The sequence below is a fragment of the Lingula anatina genome, chromosome 2 (genome assembly GCF_051362555.1).
Source record: "Lingula anatina isolate TDL-2025a chromosome 2, LinAna3.0, whole genome shotgun sequence".
NCBI lineage: Eukaryota > Metazoa > Brachiopoda > Lingulata > Lingulida > Lingulidae > Lingula > Lingula anatina.
The window spans coordinates 9,309,552-9,327,877 of NC_141768.1; the positions used below are offsets into that span (position 1 = coordinate 9,309,552).

Genomic DNA, 18,326 nt, shown 5'->3' on the forward strand with positions numbered 1-18,326 from the left:
TTAATAGTTCTCTCAGTATTTGCACTATGACACATACCTGGCATGAAACTTTAACCCACAGTTTGATCCTTGGATTGATATCCAATATATTATTCAACTTTTACTCTATAATTGACCCCAAAACAAAAATAAAAGTGAAAAAAAATCATTTTATTAGTCTAACTTTTATTAACTAAAAGAAAAACACCCAGTCTACCATCAGGTGTAGAGCACAAAGATTGCTATTATAATGAAAACATCCATAATGTTTTAAAAACAATGCACAAAAGACACTTCTTTTGTGATTCAGAAATTAAACTTTTGAATTTATCATTATTGTATGATCACAAGGGAAAAGGATTATTATGGTAAATTACACATATATATTAAGATAAAAATCAATATCAAAATATGTTTGTCAGACATTAACCAAGTGTCTAAAAGCAATATTAGAATATCTCTATTGGATATCAGCCAAGTGTCTGAAATATTGGTTAACCAAAAGAGCTCTACCATAACATGTAATATAAGTGTAAAATGAAAAGCAGAAAATTTGGCTTAATCAAACTAGAAATTAAAAACACAAGCATTATATGTATCAGACTGACCAGGATATGGATATTCCATTCCATCAACAAGAGACATGAACAGTGAGGTTCAGAGCACAAAGGTTATAATATAATATTATGACAACGCCCATAACATGTTTTAACAACATGGAACAAAGGGTACTTCTTTGGTGTGTCAACAAAAATAGACAAATCACTTGCAACTTGCATAAACTTACAAAGCACTTTTAAAACCAACAGTTCATTATGTTTTGTAGCATGATCACACTTTTATCATCAATGTTTGATCACAAGAGAAAATTATTAATGAAAATTACACATATGAACATAAAAACCAGTATAAAAATGTTTGTCAGACATAAACCAAGTGTCTTAAATCCTCGCTGACTAAAAGAAGGATGCCATTACATGCAGTACAAGTGTAAAATGAAACAGGCTTAATGCACTTTCAAAAACAAGGAAAAACTGCAGCTCTGTTCAACATCATATTTAGAGTAAGCTTCACGTCCCATTTACCTTAATGACCATGAAATGTCAACTTCCCTTTTCAACAAAAGTCAGAAACAACCAGGCACAATCCAGATATTAATACTGCTTCACTTTTGGACAGTCTACATGTATATCGAGGCATTAGTTTCTTCTTTAGTTTGTAGCTTACACAATGTCCATAACCCATATGTTTTGGTTTAGAATGTTATCAAATTCGTACCTAAAGTCCATGTAAGTTTCGTACAGCCTTGGAAGTTGGAGGACACACCCACATGTGCGTGCTACTGGTCGCCTCTGAAAACCAGTGAGAGATGAGAATTCCACAGAAATCTGCGGCACTGTTAACAGATCTGATCCTGTACAATATCTTAGGAATTGTCCTAATTTGTCACCATCTGCATCTTTGACATATCTTTTAATGTGCTTTGCAACTTCTGACTCCATTGCATCCATAAACTCAGGAAATTTGAAAGACTTGATCACTCTTTGAGAAGTGGGATAAACATTGCTGTAAATTTCCTCAATTTTGTTGGGGTTAATCTTTGCATCCAAGAGACATTCCCTCATGCAATTACCAACAAATGTTGGTTTTTGGATCAATTGCGTGTGTGCAATTTCAAGGATTACAGATCTGATGTTGTCTTCTTTTGGTTTTGCTCTACATTCATATGTCTCTAGACAGTCCAATAATTCATCCTCATCAACTTGTGTGTAGTTTTCATAGGCCTGGTGAAGAACCTCCATGTCTGGTTTTGTAACAAACTTCCAAAAGTCTTCAAGCAAGCATGATTTGACTTCTTCTTCATTACTACAGATGACTGAAAAGAGAAATGCTTTTGAAAGCTTGATAGGCCAGTACCCAGTGTACTTAAACCCATACAGAAGGACTCTGCCAATTGCCTGCCATTCAGTTTCACCTAGGTCATGGCGTAGAGCAGGAACCTTAACTTCACGACCAACCGTGCACATTTGGTAGAAAGTTTGCCAAAATTCAGTCAGCACGTCGCGGAGAACTCCCCCAGTATCTTCTGCTATTTCCCTCTCACCATTACTTAGAATCCTGGTGATTGTTATGAGTTTATCTGATATTTCAGGATCTTTAAAGTAAGACATAACTTCAAAGAAGGAAGATGTCCCCATGTGAACTATCATTTCAACAGAATATGGACTTTTTTCAGTTGTTGCATCATTCAATGCGGCCATAGACACAACAGAAGGCCCTTCATTCTGTGGCATGGTGTCATCGTCTACCACCACAGCAGTAGCATTTTCTGCTTCTGTGAGTATTGGCATTTCACTGTGTACTGGTATATCAAAGGAGATTTCACCATCAGTATAATGACCCTCAAAGCATATTGGCGAATCAAGGAAATCTTGTGAATCCTGAATATCACTCTTTTGGGCAGGTGACATTTCTATAGGCATTGTTGATGGATTTTCTGTTTCTGCAGGTGTCACCACTTTTTGTTCCTCCTTGGATGTGAAAAATGGGCTCCGAGAGGATGTTGGTTCATGACTTTGACGCCTCTTTGTTGCCATGTAAAACCGTAAAAGACTTATACCAGTTTTATCATACATTTCCCCAACAGTGACATCAGTGGTGATAATTTCCTCTGAAAAATTCATCAGGTTAATGTCAAAGTCTTCTACTGAGCCCAGTTTTGACTTTCCCTCAGGAAAAAACCTCCTCACTGCTTCTTCGATTATTTCTCCCTTTTTAGCAGACTTGGAAATATCAACCTTCCTACTGCCACCTCCCTTTTTCCCCTTTACTTGCTTGTAGCTGTCATCATCGAAGTGAAGCCATCCAATTTCAATTTTGCGAGTAGCCTTCATTGCATTACTATTCTTGCCTAAATTTGTGACTTTGTTTGGCATTCTTTCACTTTTTTGAGAATAATGAAGCTTTTGTCTCAAGGAACTCAACAGTGTGTTCTTCTTTGCATTCACTGACGCATTGGTTTTACTGGTACGACAAAACTGCTTGATAGCAATCCTATCCCCTTGTTTTGGTATAAATGCTGACAACAGGGCATCATCTGCTACTTCTATCACAGCCTTGTCCATCTGCAATAGAAAAGGAATGTTATTAATGGAGGGAAATGGTATGTACACTGACACTCACAAAAACATTTACTTGTATCTTTAAAAGGCTGTTCACAGCTAAGCCACTTAGTAATACATTACTTTTGCCATAATTGCAAAATGTGGAATGGCTATGTATTTTTAAGATAAAGTGTAACTATCTCAGCCTGTTATATAAATACATTTGCCTTTGCACCATTTGAAGGTGTCCACACTGTGGCACAGACCACATAATTTTATACATGGCTACAGTAATTAGTTTTCACAGTCATAGTTGTTTACACATGCTTCATACCAAAAGTAGGTCACTGCTGCCTGTGGCGTGTGGAGTGCTTTTAAAAATTTATTTAAGGGCCATTCCGTGGTATTTGGTCTGCAGACCTTAAAATTTAAAAAAAGACTGCTACTTACAAAACTTACAATTTCTGAAATCAGACATCCCAAGACACCAGAATCCAAAATAATTTTTAGGTTTTGATGATTAATTATGATTTATTGACACTTTTATCTGGAAAAATTATAAAATAATGTTTGGGAAGGACATTTTTATTTTTGATATGGTTTTCAAAATATTGATCATTTCTAATAATAAAGGCTTAAGACATTTAATATAGGTTATTTCCCATATTTGGCCAAGAGCATTTGATGAAAATTTATTTAATTAGGAAATAATGGATTAATTAATATCAATTTGTCCTTCCCAGATGATTTTGGTACCTACCGGTATTTTTTAAGCTTTCTCAGTAATACAAAAGCTAAAAATTTTTCACTTCACATTCTCCTCAAACATGACATGGGTCAACAACCCATGAAAGAAATTTTAATAAGAAACATTTCAATGAGAAATTAAATAAAAATTAATAATCATTTCAGAATAACACCCAGCATTTTGTTAGGGCATGAGGCATTTTGATAGGACAATAAGAGGTCATGTGACCAATGACACCCAAACCCTTATGTCTTTCAAGATAATCTAGAACTTTAAATTATCTACCAAATATTTTTTAACTTTGAAACATTTCATTTGAATGAATAATTTTGAAATTATTATAATCTAGACAATATATAAAATTTTAATCAATGAATTTGGTTAGACTTACTATAAAATGTCACAATACTATTCAATTATAATCATAGAAGATGAGACCTTTTATCATAGCCAAAAATAGTAAAATGTTTGGTGATGAAATATATGATCATAGAAGACTCTGCTTACTTTTGATGTCATTCATCAAACTTATCTTGGTACAGTAAATATATCATTAAATATTTCTATTTAGCCTTGTTTCACATTTTTTTAGCAATGGACAAAATGTCCTTCCCAAATGTGTCCTTCCCAGATGCCTACTTGATTTTTATATAGATCTGCAAAATTTTCAAATTAAAAAAAATTTTGGAAATACACTTTACACATATTTAGAAAGAGAAATAATCAAATATTTATATTTTGCTTTGATTTTTAGAATATCTCCACAGACAGAGCAGAGTTTTGGTGTTAAAGTTGAAAGTTAAAATTCCATGTCCATTTCACGTCCTTCCCAGATGCTTACTAATTTTTACTATTTTTCCTAAATTATTATTTTTTTAATCCTAATTTTTTTTTTTTTGCCTAAACATCACTCACATATAGAGGAATAAACACACCAAAAATTTGGAGAACAACATTTGTATCAGTAAAATAAATTAATGCATAAAGGGTTGTTTATAATGTGAGATATAGAGGGTGGAGTGAGAGTATATTGTGGAGAGCACTAAAACATCAATGGATATAAAATAAAAAAAGTCAGTGAGGTGTTTTTTGATCAGATTTTTTTGCACCAGGCAAGTAATGCCAGTACCTATGTCATCCCCAGAAATGCACTGCATGACGTCACGCCTAGCCCACTGCGCATGCGTGCATTTTTAATGAGTTGCTAGATTGCCATAGGAAAATGAATGGGTTCGCGATTCGTGGGTAATTCGTGAGAATTGACAAACTAATGGCCTGATGCCGATAGACAGAAACGCTGTGCTATGATTCAAGCAACTCCTGACCAAAAATCGCTAGGGTTTTTTAAAAAATTCTGTTGTACACACGTATTAAGAAGTTTGCCGTATATTGCCTAGCCTACCCTCAGCAAAGCGCAAATATTTTCAGTAATAGTGATTTTAGACGGTAAATCCACTCAGAAACAAAGGCAAATTAATTCGTTGCCGATAGCACCAGCAGATAGCAGCACCATACAGAGTCTGATGAAAAAATTTCATGGCAATTGAAGATTTTTTACCACTGTACAATGGAGTCCAAAAAGAGCACTTGCCACAAATGTACAACTGCCCAGTGCAAGGCCAAGAATTAAATCAGTATTTTCAATCATATTATCAGATTCAACATAAATTGACTGACCATATCACTACTCAGTATTTAACTAATCTCTTAATCCAAAATTCCTATCATCATTTAATAATTATGCAAAATTCTTCTTTCAGATTGCTATTTATTAAAATTTTTAATGCTGCAACTGTTCCAAAATAATCTTGTAGTAAAGGAAAAATGCAAATAAGAAGTGGAAGACCAATTTTACCCACATTATTCAATTATTTGAATATAAAAAGAATAAGATCACGATTTAACCACTTAAAATAATCTTTCATGAACTCTTTCACGAATAACATATTAAACAAAAATAAAAGTTATAGATCAGTGGTAATGGCTTATACTGGAATATATGACCTCTGCACATCATCAGCACCTGACTTGGTACAGTATAGTTACTACTTGGATACAGAGTTAGATTTAATAATGTAACAATAAGAACAATATATATTATAATAATAACTTCTCTGCACATATCAGACGCTTGTTACCATGAACTAACACTACTTGACAATGGGCTGAGCACTTATCACAGAGTCTGTGTGCGATGCCATTCTTGTGCTGTGATTGGTTAGTTGAGTCACGTGAAGCCCTACTGTTGCGCCCTCGCGTATCGCGTGAATGCTGCACATTTCTGGCCATGTTGAGCCCTGAATTATAACATTGGATAGGAGCCTTGGATGGCTGGTTGTGTCATTGCGTAAAAATGTATGGGAATAGGTCCGTCAATGGTTGACATGTTTGTATTAACACCGAGATGGTTATTCTAGAATAATTTGGTGGACAATCAGTATAATAAAACAAAAAGTTCAGAGTGCCTTTTATCTCTTGCTCAGCTATCAATGTCAGAGGTAAACAAGGGTCCCATCTGTGAAGCTCCCCATTTCCCTGACACATGAATGCAACTTTTTATTCTGTGACCTTCGTGGAATGCAATAATTATGACTCGAAATTTTTAGTTTTTTTTATTCACTGTGATTTGTGAATTTTACTTCCCGTGAACTGTGATCACTACCCCCAATGGGAGTACTACATGTAGTACCAGTACAATGTATGCACTCCATTCTGAGGAAAGAACACGTACTACTGGTATATTTTTACAATATACTATAGGTTTCTAACGATATAGGATATAACGATATAGGATTCTAACTACTGCAGTAGTGCTTCCTTTAAATCCAAAAAATTCTGCTGCTAAACGTGTCTAAACATACCTTTTCTTCCAATAGCTTATTAATTTGGGTGTCGCTAATCCCTCTTCCCCTCATGAAGTCTTCCAAATCCTGGTCCATATCGTTACTTCCCGTTGGCAGAAATAATTGAGTCCCTTTGGTCAAATTTATGTGACTCTACAAAAAAACAGCTTTTTCGGGCATAACAGATAGGCTAAGATGAATATGAATGTAGAGCATGTGGCTTTCTCGTGTAGTTCCGGTTTCACATCCCTCATGCATTGTGGGTATTTTATCTATTATTATTATTATTTTTTATTCAAATTTCAAAATGCTACCTCGAAATTTCGAGATGAAATTTTTTTGTTCAAATTTCAAAACGCTATCTCGAAATTTCGAGATAAATTTTTTTTTTGTTCAAATTTCAAAATGCTATCTCGAAATTTCGAGATAAAAATTTTTTTTGTTCAAATTTCAAAATGCTATCTCGAAATTTCGAGATAAAATTTTTTTTTTCAACATATGGCACCAGTCGGCTTCCGTAGTTATCGGCAAAGTGATCAGATAAAACTGTCTGTCGAGAGCAAGTGGCCGTCACTTGTGTTAATAAGAGTTTTTTGACGGGTAACGCTGCAGGATTATTTTGCACGGCACTTGGTAATCGTCAGATCAACGGAAAAATCCAGTGATTACTTCAGAGCGGTCTCTCTCAAAATGCCAGCTAAGATAAAGGGGAGACGCTCAGCTGCACAAGATTCAGCGGTAAAAGTGGCTGAGAGAAGGCTTTTGAATAAATATTTTATTTTTACACACATGACACTTAAACCCTATTTGCTTTTTACCTGCTTGTCTTGACTATTTTCGGAGTCTTTTTGTGATTTTCATTTTTGGATACATTTTGAACTCTTTCTTCTCGCTTGATCAGTGATTTTGAAATTGTTTTTCTCCAAACATCGCAAAATGCAAAGCCGCTAACATGCGTTTTTATTTTTATTGTTTTAATCATGCTGTCAACCCTTGCTTGGATTTCTCTCGTTTGGCCATTCACATCACAATTTTTCGCGTGTCTCTCAAGCTCCATGATATCATATCTTCGAGAATAAAATTTTATTTTGTCAACATTAAATTTACCTTTTGCAAACGGCGACCAACAATCATTTCCGGTTTCGTAACGTGTCGCAGATACGCTCGCCGATATATATCGCAAAAATTAAGAGCTAGGCTAAAAGTATCCTTTTTAGCGTTTTTTTAAATTTATTTATCGATTTTTCTTTCATCTGTCAATTAATTTAGGCTATTCGATTAACTCTTTCACCCATTTATTAGGTATACAGAAATCAGTTATCCGACTGAACAAATAGGACCGGTTTTCCCCAACCGCCACGCATAGGCCCTACTCTCTTTCAAAAATTTCTTTCTTTCCTCTGGAAATGGACTTTTAACACGAACTTTTCTCTTCCCCATAGTGTACTAGCTAGACTTCTTCGCTGCTAAGCTGATGTAAGACTTATGACCTATTACCGCACACGTAATCGGCTTATAACTCATTAACTGTGCTCCGACCCCCTCATGGCAACGGCCCTTAGTAACAGAGGCGTGGCTTAGTTGTCAGCCTGACTGGGGCGCGTGCCGGTTGAAAAACTCATCAAAAGACACATTTTGCGATGCAAATTCATAAAAATTATTACATGCAACGTTAGATACTTTTTTGATTAATATAAACACACAAAAAACTCAAAAACATGATTTTAAGCGTATTTAACCCTATCACCGGCCTTAAAGTGAGGGTGAAAGTTAGAAAAATAGGGGCAAAATTGCAAAGATGTTTTTGTAAAATACATACCTTTTGGTGGGACTGGATTTTGGCTTGATGCACGCACGTCATCTGCTATGCGGAATATGACGTAGCGTCACGTGTATCAAAATCTTGCGTCATTTTGTCTTTTTGCCCCGAATGGGCTTTTTGTCCCACCCTACCCTATATGTTGTTTGTATGTCGCAATAAAGCGCTTATTGAACATATCGTTCATATACACAAAGCCTACTTATCTTAAAGTTTATGTACGTTTATTTGTTAAAATAAGATGAGAAAATTGTTAGCTTCAAGTTAAATCTTACCACTTTTCGACAAGTCTTGGCTCTAAGCAATTCGGTTTCTATATTTCCCTTCACAATTCTATTTACCTAAGCTTTTGTTATTGTTCTTTTCCTTTCATTTCAAATTATACATATTTTATTATATGTAAACTAATAGACAAGATTTTTTAGAATGATAGCACTTTTGCTTATATATAAGGGCTTTTGTATTTTAGAAGTACTAGATGTAAGCTCGCCTAATTTAAGCGGTATCACATGTTATTCAACGAAGGATTAGTAAGTCATTAACATGTTGCCACTGTTGTAAAAGTATATAAAAAAAGAATGTTGGCGTTAAAGGTCCATCAAGGCATTTTTTTTAGAGTCGCAAGTTTGGAAAACAGATGAAGTTTTTCAAATCCATTAATTGGAATACGTACTGCCTCCAATGCATTTTACTTATTTTTAACAGGCATCAGTCGTAGTTATTATCAGCATATAGGACATAAAGACAAACGTTATATCTCTACCAAACAAATAATACAGAAAAAAGTTATCTGTACTACTAGTAAAATGGACAAAGTTTTGTGCTCATTGTATCGTTTACGCTTGGACATTAAAGTTCAGGTTTTCACCAGATGTATTTATCAATTTTTGCGCAAACGACTTTTTTTACAAATAAAATGGAACTCGTCCTTGATTTTTTAAGATCGCACAGTTGGCACACATTTTTAAAATTAATGTACGCTTAAATGTGTTAACCAACAGATATAGGGAAATAAAGGCATCTACATCCCTATTTTAATATTATTTTTTCAAAGAAAAAAGTTCATTCTCATACAAACATATGATGGTAATTATCAAACATTGAGAAGCAATAATGTATGGTATCGTCTATGTTTGCCAAAACTTTACTCGAATTAAGTAATATTTTCTACAATCAACAGCTAAATATTGAAGAAAAAATTACTTTATTCTTATTACATATCGCAGCTGATGAAGTTCTTCTCTGACTTAGAAACAATACTCGGTATTAAAATGCGCAAATAGATCGATTCAATTATAAGTCTTGGAACATAATTCAAAAGTGAATACTTTTTCCAGTATAAAAATGCAGTTTTCAATGTTTTGTTGATATAATTATTGTTATTCACAAATGGAAAAAATTGTTAAACGTAAGAGACGCAGGCGCAGTGATAAATGTATTTTACTTTCAATAATCTATTGTCTTATTCTAAATATGAACATTTCTAAAGATGTGAAGCACAATGGTCTAGAAGTACAGCCTACCTTAAATAGCTGGCACCAACTTTTCTACAGCACTCACCATATTATTAAAAATATTGTATAAACCCATTTCACAAGATTTAAGTATATCAGTCCAAGCATCGCAACCCTGTGTGCACGTAAAAACTGGTTGAGCTAAATTTGGGGAAAGATATTCGTTGTCCTAAATACTGCTTAGATATTTGTTAACTAGGATATCAAAGTCTTGCTGGTTTGGGATTTCCTTCTCCAGGGCTTGGGTAGTGCGTTGTAATAACGTTGTCTCAGACTCTCTGTCACTAGCCACTATGGCAGCCGCTTCAAGGAGGCCCCAGATGTCAAATGTCTTGATGACAAATTACGATATTCCAAATATTCTGTTTATCATCATTTAGCCTGCACCTCGACGACTTATTGTGAAACAAATATTTTTAAAGATAGTTTTTGTTAAAGGAAAAGGTGTAGCTGGATGGTCCAGAATTGTTATTTGCGTTATTTGAAAACAGCATTACAGCATTTATTTGAGTAATACGTGTGTGACTTCATATTACACAGAAATGCACCTTTTTATAGACAGGGCAATTTCGTTATTTTCAGAACAATATAAAGAGATATATGATCACCCAAAGACTCAATATAGCAAATTTGATAAAAACCAGGGAGTGGTATGTTTTATTGTTTTATTTCCATTAAGTGTCTCTTCGATAATATAGCAAATATAGCAAATTTGATAAAAACCAGGGAGTGGTATGTTTTATTGTTTTATTTCCATCAAGTGTCTCCTCGATAATATAGCAAATATAGCAAATTTGATAAAAACCAGGGAGTGGTATGTTTTATTGTTTTATTTCCATCAAGTGTCTCCTCGATAATGTCACTGTTATTTGTTGCAGTTGAACCAAAACACCCAAGGTTATCAACTCCCATCATATCAGATTCAGCTACATGGGACTTCTTTAACACGTCTTGGTTCTAACCATCATAAAGTCGTACTGTGTAAGTGATGCAATTCCCAAGTTGATAAATATGTTTATCAAGATTTTTAAAGGGTCATACGATTGTCGTCTAGGCTACAACTTATCTGCCGCGGGTAACGGCTTGACTTACAGTTGCATGTCATGTGCTAGGCCTATAATGTGTGTGAAATAATACACTGTTAAACGAACGATGCATGTTCAAGGCATATATCACGAGGTGACTATTCTGTTTCTGGCTATTACTGGTAACTGCCCCTAATGGAATTACATTTTGATAAAGGTACACGTCGTAGGTTCAGGAGCGAATCCAGGATTATTTGAAGGGGTGGTCCTCGGATGCGAAGCCGACCCCCCCTAGCCCCCCCCCCCCCCCCCAACAAACATTGAATCATCATTTAGCCTGCACCCGAACATCTTCAACTTAAGTTTAGTAAACAATAAGTGTAGCTTGATGGCCCAGTATTGTTATTTGTAGAAGTTTGAAGTGCGGCATTACAGAGACAAGTGAAGGTTTTTTAGCCAATAAATATGTAAAGCATTTAACATAACGAATAAATTAGCATTTATTGGAGTTATACAAGTGCGACATCATAAGAGAAATATAAGTGTAACTTTTAATGGATATTGTAATTTTCGTCATTCTTAGTGCGTCTTCCCTAAAATGTGACAATTACATTATATAAATTTTATGTACTCATTAAATGTAGAATGAGGTCCAAATGCAGAGAGATAAAACCATGCACATTTTCTATTAACAAGTTTTCTTACAAGACTTAAAAGCATTTTATGTAACAGCTCGTTTAATTTTCTTATATGTTCAGGGCCATCGATAGATAAAAAAACAGTTCATAAACATGCATGTTTATAATGTTAACTTGAGTACATGTTGACATTTAGAAGCAATAATATACATTTAGTTTTGTCTAAATTCTACATCAGTATTTAAATGCTTCAATGAACATAAGGGTTAAAATCATTATTTTAGTAATAGTTTAACGTTTTTTTTATTTTTATTTTCGTTGTTTTAAGTTTGAATTATGTTATGCTCAAATCAATAGAAATTCTATATTTACAAAACGTACTTTTCATTTTCATTATTCATGTTCATGCATGTTAACCACTCGATGTGAAAGCTATACTACTATAGAACTACGCCAGGTCTACCTTCAATAGCTGGTACCAATTTTTTCTACAGCACTAGCCATTCGCCATATTATTTACAGGCCCGTAGCCAGGGGGGTTCGGGGGGTTCGAAAGAACCGCCCCTTTTGCTGGGAAAAGGTCCACTCTGGGTAAAATTTGATCTAGTTACATGAAGTTTTTATGGGAAAAGGTCCACTTTTTCAGAAAAAGAACCCCCCTTTTGAAATTGCTGGCTACGGGCCTGATTTAAAAATTTAAATAAACCCGACCATTTCACCAAATAAAATCATGTTTGTCCAAGCATCGCAGTTCTGTGAGCACGTAAAAACTGACAGAACTCAGGTGGGGAGAAGATATACATTGTCTTAAATACTGCTTAGATATTTGTTAACTAGGATATCAAAGTCTTGCTGGGTTGGTATTTCCTTCTCCAGGGCTTGGGCAGTACGTTGCAGTAACTCAGATATCTCAGTCCCCGTGTCACTAGCCACTATGGCAGCAGCTTCAACAAGGCCCCAGATATCAAAAGGCAAAAACACCAGGGCAATTATTCCACTGGCAGAATCTAAAACGCTTCTCGGGATCTGGACATCTATTGTCCGTAAAAACAGTTCGAGCAAATCTTCCCCGCCTGATGTGGCCACAGAGCGTCCAGTGTTGGTTACTGAACGAGTGCTCATCGCGGTCAGTTCCCCAGCGAGTTTCTGTGCGGTGATGACTGGTTTATAAAGAAGGTTTGAACCCACGAGGAATCCAATTCTACCCGTGTGTTGCATTGTAGATAATATTATACCTTTTCTGGAGACGTTGTGTGTCTGGAATTGTTGTTTGATTTTCATTAGATCTTGTCTGCTTATGTGTTTCAAAGTCTCAAACAGTACCAATATGTCACGTAATGCATTGTGATCTTTTTGTAAGACCTTATTGGCCTTCGCTTGCGCTGAAGCTGAGAGAAAAGAGCGAGCGATGGTGCTGCCACTCACAGTTATCCCGCCACCTGCTCCTAATGCGGAACTGACCGCTAATAAAATTAGAGATACCCCCGAGGTAAAGAATGAAGCGGCTATTCCCGCAGTGCCCAGCACTGCGGCAAATATTGAAGTGGAATGGCCCGTGATTCTGGCGACACTTAATCTTTGATGATGAAGGTGCAAATTTTTGGAAATGTCACGTAGTTCATGTACTGTAGCTATCCTGCATGCTTTCCAAGCACCAAAAGCAAACTGTAGTCTTTCTACGAAGCACCTATAAAATATAAACGGGGTTTAAATATTTGCGCATATTATCTTGTGGCAATCATTATTTGTTAGTATAAATAATGTCGAATTAATATCTTTCAGAAGAAGGTCACTGACCTATGTCTAATCTAGGATAGAGGATCGATATCTTGGGTCATAGGTCTACTTTAAAATTGTTTTAAGTATGTAAGCATTACTGCAATTTTTTCGGTATAGCGGGTTGTTTAAAAATGCACTGTCCATCCAGCTTGATTCTTACTAGTAAGATGAGACAAATTATCATCTTTCCACTCAAATATAAATGAGAATTGCAGGTTATCACTATGTATTAATTAGCATGCTGTATGTCAGCTAGTCTAATGAAAGGCTGAATTAACAATCCACACAGCCAAATGTACTTACAGGTTACTTACATCAAGCGTTCTCTAAAACGTAGACACACGTTCCACCAACCGTAGTTCCTTTCTGGTTCCTCGTAGACTGTCATTTCAACTGCGAAGGGGCAGTTTCCACTGGCTGGAATGGGACGCACGCTGCAATTTCTGTGGTTTTTGCGACGGTGTTCTAGAGCATTTTCCTCTTTAAACACTTCTCTTGCATGAATTTGGCCATTTTTGTCCATTATTTCCGCCACATAGAATGAATTTTTCTTGTAATAGGCGGCACATAATTCCAGACGAAAAACCCAATCTGTATGATCATCATGTGAAGCACTATCCACAGCGGTGCATTGACTCTCTTTCGATCTGCTTTGGTACTTCTTAACTACATATAGAATATTTCCCACATGTGCCCCATAACTTGCATCTTGATATCCATGACCTTCTATGGCCTGGTGGACTTCTGTGCCGGGCAGTATGGAGGCAGTAATCTTAGGTCGCACACCTCTTATATGGTCGATCGCGTAATCGCGTAAATGCAGTTCGTGTGGCGTTTGATTTTCGATTTTTACTGTAAATCCAGAAGTATGTCCAAGACCCATTTTTGAACCGTCGTGCTCAGGGTTCTAAACACCGGCCTGACTTAAGTTTACTAGAATGTGGTTCTCGCACTCAAAGTTTAATATACATCGACCAGAGACACCAGATTTGGCAGATGTAAAACGAAAATTTCCCGAAGATCTATGTAATTTAGTGTGACTCGGTGGAGAGGCCGCAGATATGCTGTTTTTCCAAAGACGAGGCAGTATATATACCTCGGTGGAAAAACCTCCGTAGGTGTGATAAGAGGGGGGCGTCTGCATGTTTTACCAAGGCGAGGCAGTATATACGACTTCGTGCGAAAACTCACGTAGCTGTGATAAAACGGGGGCGTCTCGATAGTCCAAAGGTTCATTGGTCCGAAGGTTCATTGGTTCAAATATTGTTTAAAAAAACACCACAATCTACATCTTTTCCCTGCAAGCGATCGCAGACGCGGACGGGAAGGAATAAGAAACGGGGGTCACCGTGGATGGGATCTAGCTGGAAAGGCCGAGGGAGGAAAGTTTATTAGTAATCATTCAGTTTTAAAAACAGTGTCTTAGAACGTGTATGGTTTAAAGCATCATTTTCATGCAATAAAACGATTGTTAAATGATTGTTCAATAGCTTGTTCATTAAAAACTTCGACATCAAATGACAACCAGTATGGCCATTTTATGCCTAATTCCAAGCACTTCGGTAAGCATTCGCCACGTGCCAAACGTAAGGGAAGTCAGATAGCATTTTTTTTTTTTTTTTTTTTTTTTTTTTTTTTGTGAAAGAAAACATTGTCAAGGGCATCACAAGAATTTACCTGTACGATGATTGTAACTTTGCAGTAACCCTTAAATGCGACAAAATTTATTTTGGATGGGAAAATGATCTGATTATTTGCTTTGCGTTTATCACCCTGAATGCTCCAAGTTTTATGGTGAACGAGGACAACAAGATGGTATTGTGTTATTAAGGTTATTGTAACCCTTTATTTTCATCCAGATACCGAAATGAGTTTTTTCCTGCATCTTATTATTCAATAATGTATCTACCTTTGTGCTGATTTAAAACAATGAAAAGGTTAATTAATTAATTAACATTTAAACATATATCATCTTACAGGAGACGTCGAAATTATGATTTTGAGGTAAAAACTAAAAAATCGGTTTCTCAAATTTCTCTTTAACCTGAACACCAACGATCACCACTTTAACGGCGATTTAATGGCACCATTTAGTAATCCAAAACACTGCCAGCGATTTTTCTTAAAAGTCTTAGTTAAGATTTTATAGTTGATAAAGCAAAATAATGCCTTTGTTTGGTGAAAATCTGTAGGGGCTCATAACTCCATAACAAACACATTTAAACCGAAATGACGAGATCGTAGCCTATACTCTCATAGTGAACTGTGCTAATTTTTGTGTGAAGTTACGTCCCATACCTATTGCATTTTCACCTCGAAATAGAAAGGTGTTAAATTGACGATTAAAGCTTTGAGTTGCCTTTGCTTATACATGGCAACGAAATAAATATAAACGGCGATATTTTATATTTTCGAGTTTTTTCATCGTTTTAAATCAACACAAAGATAGCTGATTATCGAATAATTAGATAAAGGAAAATAACTCATTTTCGGTATCTGGATGATGATAATAAAGGGTTAATAACTTTCAATAAATTTTTATCAAGTATGATAAGCAAACATGATAGCTGATTGCATTGTAAGATGTCATTTTCGAGGCAATGAAGTTTTAAAGAATTCACGAAGTTGTTGCTAGTTCTCTCGTTCGTTATTGTCTCGCTGTTACCATGGATATTTACCTACCAGGCCAGACCACTCGCAGACCCCAGGGTTTTATTGGAAGCATACGTAATACAGTTAGTTCGCAGTACAAAATTGTCCGCGACGATTGTTTCGCGCCGTATTTACAAAATGCGTAGGTGTCATTTTCGTATATATCCTTGAAGCTGTGTAAAGAACTCATAACTCCTCTTGAAACTTAAAAAGAATAAAGCTTTCAATTTGATGTAAACGCACAATATAAAACAAGTATTTATTTTCGATCTAAGTCTTGTATCTACTGTCTGAATATACCACACGTGTTTTTCATTAAACACGAATGTATTGGGAAAATAATAAAAGAAGATGATTTAATGGAAAGTTTTCATAAGATTTTTGAAATAGGTGTATATTTACAAAATGAAATTGTTGGTTGTAGAAATTATCATAAATATGTACATCAAGTCACCAATAATATGATAAAGTCCCTTCGTAGTAAAATGTGCAACTCCTTGCAAGAACTGCCATGGTGGATTGAAGCTTTATAAATTTTAAAACAACTGAAGTACGAAGCTTTAAATGATCTCCAGTTAGAAAATTCAGACAGCATTTACTTGAATCTATAGACACAAAATTCTCTGTAAAGCAAGCAAAGAAAGGTGCACGGGAAAGTGTAAATAGCAAATCAGAAATAGAACCCAAACAAGTTTTGGAAAACTGTTGCGGCTAAAGTTAACAAGGATAATAAAGGTTAAGATAAAGAGGCTAATATTAGCAAAATATTATATATATACATATCCATGCAGCTAACACCTTAACCTAAAGTTATATATAATGTGATGCAGAAGGCATTTTTTTTTATATATGTATTTTGCTCAACCAGTATAAGGTATGAATGTCCAAATTTCCATAGCACATCTAGAGCACTTCCATGTAAGCTGCATTAGGTGAATGTAGCAGACATCCATGGTTTACAACTCACTGTGTACGATATGTATAAAATTCTGGATTAAACTGGTGAAAGCCAATGTGAGCAGATACCTGAAAGTATGCTATAACATGCCGTTGAATTTAGATGAGACAGGGCGTTGAAATGGCTTACTTGAAACAATTGCAATACTTTGTAAATATGGTTTTGGACATGTGTGGTATAATCATGGCGCAGGGAAATGAAAGTAATTTTTTCGAATCTTCTAAGATCGATTCGACTGAGAGATTGCAATGTTCAAGAATGGAATGATAAATTACAAAACACCGCTCAACTGAAATCATACCATATTTTCAAAACAGGGTTTCAGCTTGAAAAGCATTTAACGCTGATGATGCCTATAATATCAGAGTATGCGTATTTGCTTTCTCCAAATTTCGCTGTTCTTATCTGCATACACCGGACACACTCATGATTGAGTAGGCCTACGGTAGACACAATTAAGACATTGTGTGATGTACGTATGTGGGTTAAGAGCAAAAACTGAATAGAGCCCAACTCATTTAATTACTTACATTCTCCACTCCGCTTGCTATTACTATTATTATTATTATAATTATTATTATTATACAAGGAGTAACAGTCATTATTTCTGCTAAAACTGATGCGTACCGTGTAATTACCTCCGCCAAGGAGGTTATGTTTTTGGTTCCGTTAGTTTGTCTGTCTGTTTGCAACATTACAGAAAAAGTTATGGACCGATTTTGATGAAATTTTCAGGAACTGTCAGAAGAAGGCCAAGTAACAGATGATTATTTTTGGTGGTGATCCGGATTATTAATCAATCAATAATCAGTAATCAAAAATAAAAAAACTAAATCATTATAGAATGAAAATTTAGGGGTGAAACGGCATTGGGTGGAGACTTTGCTGCCTTGCGCGGAGGTCTGCGCCCTCGGAGTGCTTTTCTAGTTGGAACTTTTTGGAATAATTAAATCTGTTCGTCCTTGGTCTGTTATCAATCTAAAAAAATTAAACAAAATCTCTAAAATTGTGGCCTCCACAAATGTGATCACAAACAAACGCACATACCAGCAGACCAATAGACGTGCAGAAGTGTTTTCGCAAGTAAGGCCCTTTTCATTCGGAGAAGCTATAGAATGAAAGCTTCATTTAGTGCAATGGCTCATAGATGGCAGTTTGTATCAAGATAAGATTCTAAATGTTAAATTAACTGAAAAGAGAGTTTCAAGTTCTACTATATACATTTTTAAACTTATCATTTACTTAAAATGCTCTTATGGTAATTTAG

The 18,326-nt window shown here is 35.5% G+C and overlaps 2 protein-coding genes across 3 annotated transcripts; both read right to left on the reverse strand.

Moving 5' to 3' along the window:
- Nucleotides 1-129: 129 nt before the first annotated feature.
- LOC147763380 (uncharacterized) lies at nt 130-6,951 on the reverse strand. The gene is made up of 2 exons (XM_087003566.1): nt 6,693-6,951; nt 130-3,104 (listed from the first exon to the last, which is right to left on the reverse strand). Exons 1-2 carry the CDS (start codon nt 6,768-6,770, stop codon nt 1,203-1,205), a joined length of 1,980 nt encoding a protein of 659 aa, XP_086859692.1. The 5' UTR covers nt 6,771-6,951; the 3' UTR covers nt 130-1,202.
- A 4,563-nt stretch (nt 6,952-11,514) lies between these two features.
- Nucleotides 11,515-16,281, reverse strand: LOC147763381 (uncharacterized). Of its 2 annotated transcripts, none has more exons than XR_015333271.1 (2): nt 13,753-16,281; nt 11,515-13,357 (listed from the first exon to the last, which is right to left on the reverse strand). XR_015333271.1 is itself a non-coding variant. In XM_087007049.1 (2 exons), exons 1-2 carry the CDS (start codon nt 14,330-14,332, stop codon nt 12,478-12,480), a joined length of 1,449 nt encoding a protein of 482 aa, XP_086863175.1. In that variant the 5' UTR covers nt 14,333-15,097; the 3' UTR covers nt 11,515-12,477. The 2 variants fall into 2 exon arrangements, 1 of the variants encoding a protein (XP_086863175.1); XM_087007049.1 differs by having other exon boundaries at nt 13,764-15,097.
- Between the last annotated feature and the right edge of the window lie 2,045 nt (nt 16,282-18,326).